This window comes from Mixophyes fleayi, chromosome 7 (assembly GCF_038048845.1).
Source record: "Mixophyes fleayi isolate aMixFle1 chromosome 7, aMixFle1.hap1, whole genome shotgun sequence".
Taxonomy (NCBI): Eukaryota; Metazoa; Chordata; class Amphibia; order Anura; family Limnodynastidae; genus Mixophyes; species Mixophyes fleayi.
The window spans coordinates 60,685,821-60,695,344 of NC_134408.1; the positions used below are offsets into that span (position 1 = coordinate 60,685,821).

The window sequence follows — 9,524 nt, forward strand, 5'->3', positions numbered from 1 at the left end:
GCTGATCACACTCAAACAACACCCTGGTTTTTGATCGCTTAAAAAACAAGATGTCACTGATTACCCCTAAAAACAATTGCTTTGACTGCTAGAAATACATTTGGATTTTTAAAAGAAAGAAATTAAGAAATATGTGTGTTTTTGGGGAGGTGCTGCTCAGTCATACAGCACCCTAATTTCTCTCCACTAACTACTTCTGATGTCACACTCACTAATACTGCCCCTTACAAAATTGGTTTTAGCTTCAAACAGTGTATTTTAAAAGCAAGAAATCTATTTAGTATTTCTTTTTCGGTGTGTGCTGCTCAGTCAGGCAACAACAGCACTCTGTGTTTTTATACACTAAATACTACTTCAGAAGTCTATACTAGAATACATATAATAGAATACTAGAATATTCTAAACTCTCGCACACCATTATTAGCAGCGCACAAATCTAGCGGACTGGTCTCTACACAAATAAACTGCAGTAAAATGACAGCTTGCTTGCTCTCTAAATTGCCTATTTCACCTTGTCTAACCCTCTCTACACGCGACTTTTAGAGCAGAGCTCTACAGCTAACATCCTCCCTACACGCTGTCTGTTTTAAAATAGCAGATGAGAACAAGAGTTAGGGATATAATACAAAAGATATCGATCTAAAATTCGCAAGATCTGTCATTTCCCAGAAATGACATTTTGCCTCATTTTGAGATCTGAAAAATTGCTATGCGAAACCGAGCCACCTCGCATACCCAATACTCTGATCTGGCAGATTAGACAGAATCCGAACCACTCATCTCTAGTGATAAGTATTAGAAGTACCCCTTAGTCTTTACCATTATATACTTTTGCTGCAGCATAAATATTTAAATCGGTAGACATTACTCTATGTGTCATTTTTAGCATATTTTAAAACAAAAAGTAAAGTAAAAAATAATTGCAGAAAGAAATCTAAACATATATAGCATTAATAAAACAGTTTATTGTAAAACTAAACTATGTTGACTGAATTGAGAGCATTATAAGTAAAGCAGTTCGAAAATGCTAAAAATGCAGTTTCCATTTGCAGACCTATCAGATTTTAGTGGATAAGGGGACAAGAATGACACAGCAATAGTGTAGCATGGGTGGACCTTGAGAAATGCTCTTATAAATAGGAAGGGTCTGTCATGTGTCCACTATCCCATCTTGTTACTGCAGCTGTACTAGCAACCTCTAATCAGAAATCCACCATGGTCCACTGGACAGCTGAAGAGAGAGCCGCCATCACTTCTGCATGGGCCAAAATCAATCTTGAAAAGGATGGTCAGGACGCTCTGAGCAGGTAACACATAACTTTATATTTATAAGATAGTACATTGTAGAGTTCAAAACATCCATTTACATGATATACAGTGTAAAAAATAATTTTTTGAAAATAAAAGTATAACAATTTCATTAAGCATGTAGAAAATGCATAAATATATTGGAATTATGTAAGTAGCGTGGCATAGACATAGAAAGGAAGAGTTGAAAACAGAACATATTAATCATTTTTCTTATGCAATCTATTTATATGCATTAGGCTGCTTTTCGTCTTCCCCTGGACCCAGAGGTATTTCAGCAGCTTTGGAAACCTGTCCAATATTACTGCCATCACTGGTAATCCCAAGGTCCGTGAGCATGGCAAGAAGGTGCTCACCACTATTGACAATTCCATTAAACATCTGGATGATATTAAACATTACCTGGCTGACCTCAGCAAGACTCACGCCCAGGTGCTGCATGTGGACCCCGAGAACTTCAAGGTACAGTAATAATACTGCATAATAGTAGATTGTTTTAGTGTCATTCAATTCTCTTTCCAATAATTCTAAGTTTATCGTATTAAGTTACAAAGTAGAGAGAACTTAGTCATGATGGCAGCAAGTACTAGTCTGATTATTACTAAAACTGTATTTTAAAGAAAATAGCTATTGTGAAAGAGTAATATATTACATCATAAACCACATTATTGCCTATATACCGTCTGTAATTCAGAAATCTATCACAATGAAAATAGAGGGAAATATCCACACACATAATAAGCATGAAACAGAACAGTAGGGGTACAAAGTTTTGGATAGAATCATAGAAACATAGTATTTAATAGGAGATAAGAACTGCTTGACACATCTAGTCTGCTCAATTTTTAACCTATGGTAACCTCAACCCCTATTTGATCCTTTATTCTTTGTAAGGATATCCTTATGTCTATCCCAAGCATGTTTAAATTGCTATACTGCATTAGCCTCAATCACCTCTGATGGGATGCTAATCCACATATCCACTACCATTTCTGTGAAGTAGTTTTTTCTCAAATTTTCTGTGAACCTACTTCCCTCCAGTTTCAGTGTGTGTCTTCGTGTTCTAATATTTCTCTTCCTTTAACAAATTTTTCCCTCCTTTACCTTGTTAAAACCCTTGACATATTTGAAAGTTTCTATCATGTCCCCCTGTTCCCTCTTGTGCTCCAAACTATACATATTAAGATTGTTTAGTCTTTCTGGGTAAGTTTTGTGCTGTAGGCCATGCACCATTTTAGTTGCCCTTCTTTGTACAGTCTCTTATGTATTTATATCCCTCTGTAGATATGGCTCCAGAACTGAGCACAGTATTCTAGATGAGGCCGTACCAATGACCTATACAGTGACATTATTAATTATTTCTTTCTGCTACTGATTCCACTCCCTATGCAACTGCATCTGATTTGCTTTTCTAATTGCTTTGTTACATTGCTTACCTGTCTTTAACTCGCCTGAAATAGTGACTTCCAGATCCATTTCCTCCTCAATAGTTTCCATTATAGTGCCATTAACACTATATTTAGCCTTTGGGATTTTGAGACCCAAGTGAGTCATTTTGCATTTTTTGGCATTAAACTGCAGTTGCCACTGTCCTGACCATTCTTCTAGTCTACCCAGATCATCTGTCATTTTTAGTCCTCCTGAAGTGTCTATCCTGTTGCATATATCATCTGAGCGCCCCTGCAACCATTTCAGAAACACTTTAGTTCAGACGTGCTATAGGGTGAGAATCAGAAGCACTCTAGGGTGAGAATCTCTAGAATGACGGAGGTTCTGTATCAGACCCATCTGTACATATAAGCTGCACAATATCTGTACAATGGTCTCAGAAATAAATGTATGTTTATCACCTTTCACTTCAATGCACAATTCCCACCTCACCTGATTTAATAAACTAATCATGTTGCGCTCTATTCACAGCGTTTCGGTGAGGTGCTGGTGATCGTCTTGGCTGGCAAGCTGGGATCTGCATTCACCCCTAAAGTCCAAGCTGCCTGGGAGAAGTTTATTGCAGTCCTGGTGGCTGCTCTGAGCCATGGATATTACTAAATCTCTGTGATTATATTAACATTGAGTCACCTCTGCATAAAATCTGTTGTATTAAAAATAAAATGTTATTTTAAAAGAAAAACAGCACATTTTGTCTGCTATCACTCAATAAATGAAAACTCCATGGTAAATTCAATAACAATTTGTTATCATTTTGGATTAATGATGACAAAGCTTAGTCATGTGGGACACACATAATGTACTATTTCTTCCCACCCATATAAGGTAACCCAGTGTACAGTTTCTTAGGTATAAAGTCATATATACATCAGAAGGTGCTTATAAGACAACAAACTTTGTCAGGCGCCTCAACAGCAGGTTGTAGGGAAATAATATAAAAAATACAAATTTTGTTGCTGTAAATATCTAAATCTGTGTGTGTCCTGCCTTGTTGGAAGACAAAATAACGTTGACATATATGTTAATATTTGTATGTAACTGGGTACACTACTTATATGAAAATGTTGTTTTTTGTGGGATATAAAAGGACACCATTTCAATTACCGTCTCAGGCAGTAGAAAGACTAGATACACACTCCTATCTATTAGGCTAAAATAGTTTTTGTCAGTACACAGTTTTTGAACTTCATACCCGATAACCAGCTGAAGGAACTAAGGATAATTTACAAACCACAGAAAATGCACATCCACACTGCTTATTTATTTGTGCATGTTCATCTGTAGCAGTGCTTTTAAGCAGTACACCCACTTCCTGGTCCTGCATATGAATCCACCTAACAATGGACTAAATGCTAGTTGGATGTATTACATAATGACTTATATGTTTGTTCCACTAAGGCCACCATACCCAGAACACAGAGTTAACACAAAAGGAAGCAGAGCCAGCACAATAGTGTGTGGAGCACATGCATTGGTTATGTAAAAGGAGCCCCTTAATCAAGCAACAAGGAGTTCCCATGGTTATGTAGGGATGTGTCCCACGGATCGTGCAGCTGTGCCCATGAAGAGGGCAAAGATGGAGGCTGCCGCTGTGCCCACGAAGAGGGTGAAGAAAGAACCGAAGAAAATTTACACACCGATCCAGCATTCCAGCGGTGAGTATTTCTTCTTTTCCGCAGGTCCTGTCGGCAGAGGGATGATGAGCCAATCAGGGCTCGCCTCCTCCTGCTAGCCAATCGGCGGCCGGTTGAGTGAGCCAATCCTGGCTCACCTCAGGCCTTTCAAAGGATTGGCGCCGCGGCGAGCCAATGAGCGCTCCCGCTGACGCCCAGTGATGACAATGCGCCGGCGGTTAAATAAGCCGCCGGGCGGCGCCATTACTTCAGAAGTTCGTCGGCGAAGAGACAGAAGAACGTCGCGGGATCAAGAGGGTGGAAGTGGCAGGGTGCCCTTGTCAGGGCAAGGAGCTACCCTGCCACTGAAAGAAAACAGCGGAGATGTCAGCGGGGAGCCCTTGTAAGAGCTAAGAGCGCCCCCGTCCAGAACATCGTCGGAGTCCCTGCACCGAACAGGAGAAGAGGCGCCGCCGGCTGGACGGTCTGGAAGACCTGGAGAAGAAGACGCCTGGTCAAGCTGAGTATCCTGCGCAGAGCAGGTAATTATACTTAACACTTAGGTCAGGCACAAGACCCGTGTACGCAGTCGGGCTCAAGGCCCGTGGCTACGGTTAGGGGCACAAGGCCCAGGGCAATTGGGCACAAGGTCCATTCAGGTAGTTAGAGGGCTTAAAGCCCATAGTGTTTAAAGAGCACAAGGCCCTAGTTAGTGGGCTAGTGCCTATAGTTAGGTAGGCCGCAAGGCCTAGTGAGGGGGCTAGGTAAAGGGTGCAGGATCCATTGGTTAGGAGAAACCATTTAGATGGAGCAATTCTTTTGACACTGCACCACAATTACATAATTCAATTTTAGACAATTTGTTCTTAAAAATACATTTTAATAATTTTTGGGGGGTTCAGCGACTGCTCACACTCCATCAACACCCTGGGTTTTTTTAACAAAAATATTTGTTTTTTGGGGGGTGCTGCAGGTCACACTTAAACACCACCTTGGTTTTGGTCCATTTAATAAACAAGATGCCACTGACTGCCTCTCACAGCAATTGCATTGACTGGCAGAAAAACACTTTTAATATTAAAACAAAGAAAGTAAAAAAAAATGTAAAAGGGTGTCTATTTCAGCCCCTAGTGGGTGCTATATTCCCTTGAGACACCCCTGGTGTCCCCTGTTATCATAAGGGTCTAATGATGAGGCAAATATACTATTAATGCTAATATTGTAATAACCATTTAATAACTACCTTCATTATCATTTAGACAGGGTAGATTCCAATTTAAACCCAGTTCTTAGGAAGATAATTATATCTGTTTTATGGGGGGTGCTGCTGATCACACTCAAACAACACCCTGGTTTTTGATCGCTTAAAAAACAAGATGTCACTGATTACCCCTAAAAACAATTGCTTTGACTGCTAGAAATACATTTGGATTTTTAAAAGAAAGAAATTAAGAAATATGTGTGTTTTTGGGGAGGTGCTGCTCAGTCATACAGCACCCTAATTTCTCTCCACTAACTACTTCTGATGTCCCACTCACTAATACTGCCCCTTACAAAATTGGTTTTAGCTTCAAACAGTGTATTTTAAAAGCAAGAAATCTATTTAGTATTTCTTTTTCGGTGTGTGCTGCTCAGTCAGGCAACAACAGCACTCTGTGTTTTTATACACTAAATACTACTTCAGAAGTCTATACTAGAATACATATAATAGAATACTAGAATATTCTAAACTCTCGCACACCATTATTAGCAGCGCACAAATCTAGCGGACTGGTCTCTACACAAATAAACTGCAGTAAAATGACAGCTTGCTTGCTCTCTAAATTGCCTATTTCACCTTGTCTAACCCTCTCTACACGCGACTTTTAGAGCAGAGCTCTACAGCTAACATCCTCCCTACACGCTGTCTGTTTTAAAATAGCAGATGAGAACAAGAGTTAGGGATATAATACAAAAGATATCGATCTAAAATTCGCAAGATCTGTCATTTCCCAGAAATGACATTTTGCCTCATTTTGAGATCTGAAAAATTGCTATGCGAAACCGAGCCACCTCGCATACCCAATACTCTGATCTGGCATATTAGACAGAATCCGAACCACTCATCTCTAGTGATAAGTATTAGAAGTACCCCTTAGTCTTTTCCATTATATACTTTTGCTGCAGCATAAATGTTTAAATCGGTAGACATTACTCTATGTGTCATTTTTAGCATATTTTAAAACAAAAAGTAAAGTAAAAAATAATTGCAGAAAGAAATCTAAACATATATAGCATTAATAAAACAGTTTATTGTAAAACTAAACTATGTTGACTGAATTGAGAGCATTATAAGTAAAGCAGTTCGAAAATGCTAAAAATGCAGTTTCCATTTGCAGACCTATCAGATTTTAGTGGATAAGGGGACAAGAATGACACAGCAATAGTGTAGCATGGGTGGACCTTGAGAAATGCTCTTATAAATAGGAAGGGTCTGTCATGTGTCCACTATCCTATCTTGTTACTACAGCTGTACTAGCAACCTCTAATCAGAAATCCACCATGGTCCACTGGACAGCTGAAGAGAGAGCCGCCATCACTTCTGCATGGGCCAAAATCAATCTTGAAAAGGATGGTCAGGACGCTCTGAGCAGGTAACACATAACTTTATATTTATAAGATAGTACATTGTAGAGTTCAAAACATCCATTTACATGATATACAGTGTAAAAAATAATTTTTTGAAAATAAAAGTATAACAATTTCATTAAGCATGTAGAAAATGCATAAATATATTAGAATTATGTAAGTAGCGTAGTATAGACATAGAAAGGAAGATTTGAAAACAGAACATATTAATCATTTTTCTTATGCAATCTATTTATATGCATTAGGCTGCTTTTCGTCTTCCCCTGGACCCAGAGGTATTTCAGCAGCTTTGGAAACCTGTCCAATATTACTGCCATCACTGGTAATCCCAAGGTCCGTGAGCATGGCAAGAAGGTGCTCACCACTATTGACAATTCCATTAAACATCTGGATGATATTAAACATTACCTGGCTGACCTCAGCAAGGAGCACGCCCAGGTGCTGCATGTGGACCCCGAGAACTTCAAGGTACAGTAATAATACTGCATAATAGTAGATTGTTTTAGTGTCATTCAATTTTCTTTCCAATAATTCTAAGTTTATCATATTAAGTTACAAAGTAGAGAGAACTAAGTCTTGATGGCAGCAAGTACTAGTCTGATTATTACTAAAACTGTATTTTAAAGAAAATAGCTATTGTGAAAGAGTAATATATTACATCATAAACCACATTATTGCCTATATACCATCTGTAATTCAGAAATCTATTACAATGAAAATAGAGGGAAATATCCACACACATAATAAGCATGAAACAGAACAGTAGGGGTACAAAGTTTTGGATAGAATCATAGAAACATAGTATTTAATAGGAGATAAGAACTGCTTGACACATCTAGTCTGCTCAATTTTTAACCTATGGTAACCTCAACCCCTATTTGATCCTTTATTCTTTGTAAGGATATCCTTATGTCTATCCCAAGCATGTTTAAATTGCTATACTGCATTAGCCTCAATCACCTCTGATGGGATGCTAATCCACATATCCACTACCATTTCTGTGAAGTAGTTTTTTCTCAAATTTTCTGTGAACCTACTTCCCTCCAGTTTCAGTGTGTGTCTTTGTGTTCTAATACTTCTCTTCCTTTAACGAATTTTTCCCTCCTTTACCTTGTTAAAACCCTTGACATATTTGAAAGTTTCTATCATGTCCCCCTGTTCCCTCTTGTGCTCCAAACTATACATATTAAGATTGTTTAGTCTTTCTGGGTAAGTTTTGTGCTGTAGGCCATGCACCATTTTAGTTGCCCTTCTTTGTACAGTCTCTTATGTATTTATATCCTTCTGTAGATATGGCTCCAGAACTGAGCACAGTATTCTAGATGAGGCCGTACCAATGACCTATACAGTGACATTATTAATTATTTCTTTCTGCTACTGATTCCACTCCCTATGCAACTGCATCTGATTTGCTTTTCTAATTGCTTTGTTACATTGCTTACCTGTCTTTAACTCGCCTGAAATAGTGACTTCCAGATCCATTTCCTCCTCAATAGTTTCCATTATAGTGCCATTAACACTATATTTAGCCTTTGGGATTTTGAGACCCAAGTGAGTCATTTTGCATTTTTTGGCATTAAACTGCAGTTGCCACTGTCCTGACCATTCTTCTAGTCTACCCAGATCATCTGTCATTTTTAGTCCTCCTGAAGTGTCTATCCTGTTGCATATATCATCTGAGCGCCCCTGCAACCATTTCAGAAACACTTTAGTTCAGACGTGCTATAGGGTGAGAATCAGAAGCACTCTAGGGTGAGAATCTCTAGAATGACGGAGGTTCTGTATCAGACCCATCTGTACATATAAGCTGCACAATACCTGTACAATGGTCTCAGAAATAAATGTATGTTTATCACCTTTCACTTCAATGCACAATTCCCACCTCACCTGATTTAATAAACTAATCATGTTGCGCTCTATTCACAGCGTTTCGGTGAGGTGCTGGTGATCGTCTTGGCTGGCAAGCTGGGATCTGCATTCACCCCTAAAGTCCAAGCTGCCTGGGAGAAGTTTATTGCAGTCCTGGTGGCTGCTCTGAGCCATGGATATTACTAAATCTCTGTGATTATATTAACATTGAGTCACCTCTGCATAAAATCTGTTGTATTAAAAATAAAATGTTATTTTAAAAGAAAAACAGCACATTTTGTCTGCTATCACTCAATAAATGAAAACTCCATGGTAAATTCAATAACAATTTGTTATCATTTTGGATTAATGATGACAAAGCTTAGTCATGTGGGACACACATAATGTACTATTTCTTCCCACCCATATAAGGTAACCCAGTGTACAGTTTCTTAGGTATAAAGTCATATATACATCAGAAGGTGCTTATAAGACAACAAACTTTGTCAGGCGCCTCAACAGCAGGTTGTAGGGAAATAATATAAAAAATACAAATTTTGTTGCTGTAAATATCTAAATCTGTGTGTGTCCTGCCTTGTTGGAAGACAAAATAACGTTGACATATATGTTAATATTTGTATGTAACTGGGTACACTACTTATATGAAAATGTTGTTTT

The 9,524-nt window shown here is 38.5% G+C and overlaps 2 protein-coding genes across 2 annotated transcripts; both read left to right on the forward strand.

The window, feature by feature from the left end:
• The first annotated feature begins 1,003 nt into the window (after positions 1-1,003).
• Positions 1,004-3,425, forward strand: LOC142096954 (hemoglobin larval subunit beta-1-like). Its single transcript, XM_075178580.1, has 3 exons — positions 1,004-1,307; positions 1,548-1,770; positions 3,229-3,425. Exons 1-3 carry the CDS (start codon positions 1,153-1,155, stop codon positions 3,355-3,357), a joined length of 507 nt encoding a protein of 168 aa, XP_075034681.1. The 5' UTR covers positions 1,004-1,152; the 3' UTR covers positions 3,358-3,425.
• A 3,475-nt stretch (positions 3,426-6,900) lies between these two features.
• On the forward strand, positions 6,901-9,121 carry LOC142096955 (hemoglobin larval subunit beta-1-like). Its single transcript, XM_075178581.1, has 3 exons — positions 6,901-7,003; positions 7,244-7,466; positions 8,925-9,121. Exons 1-3 carry the CDS (start codon positions 6,912-6,914, stop codon positions 9,051-9,053), a joined length of 444 nt encoding a protein of 147 aa, XP_075034682.1. The 5' UTR covers positions 6,901-6,911; the 3' UTR covers positions 9,054-9,121.
• Positions 9,122-9,524: the final 403 nt, after the last annotated feature.

Coding starts and splice junctions, on each gene's coding strand:
- LOC142096954 (XM_075178580.1), top strand. CDS start 1,153: ATGTGTCCACTATCCCATCTTGTTACTGCAGCTGTACTAGCAACCTCT. Junction 1,308..1,547: donor GGTCAGGACGCTCTGAGCAG/GTAACACATAAC, acceptor TATATGCATTAG/GCTGCTTTTCGTCTTCCCCT. Junction 1,771..3,228: donor TGGACCCCGAGAACTTCAAG/GTACAGTAATAA, acceptor CTCTATTCACAG/CGTTTCGGTGAGGTGCTGGT.
- LOC142096955 (XM_075178581.1), top strand. CDS start 6,912: ATGGTCCACTGGACAGCTGAAGAGAGAGCCGCCATCACTTCTGCATGG. Junction 7,004..7,243: donor GGTCAGGACGCTCTGAGCAG/GTAACACATAAC, acceptor TATATGCATTAG/GCTGCTTTTCGTCTTCCCCT. Junction 7,467..8,924: donor TGGACCCCGAGAACTTCAAG/GTACAGTAATAA, acceptor CTCTATTCACAG/CGTTTCGGTGAGGTGCTGGT.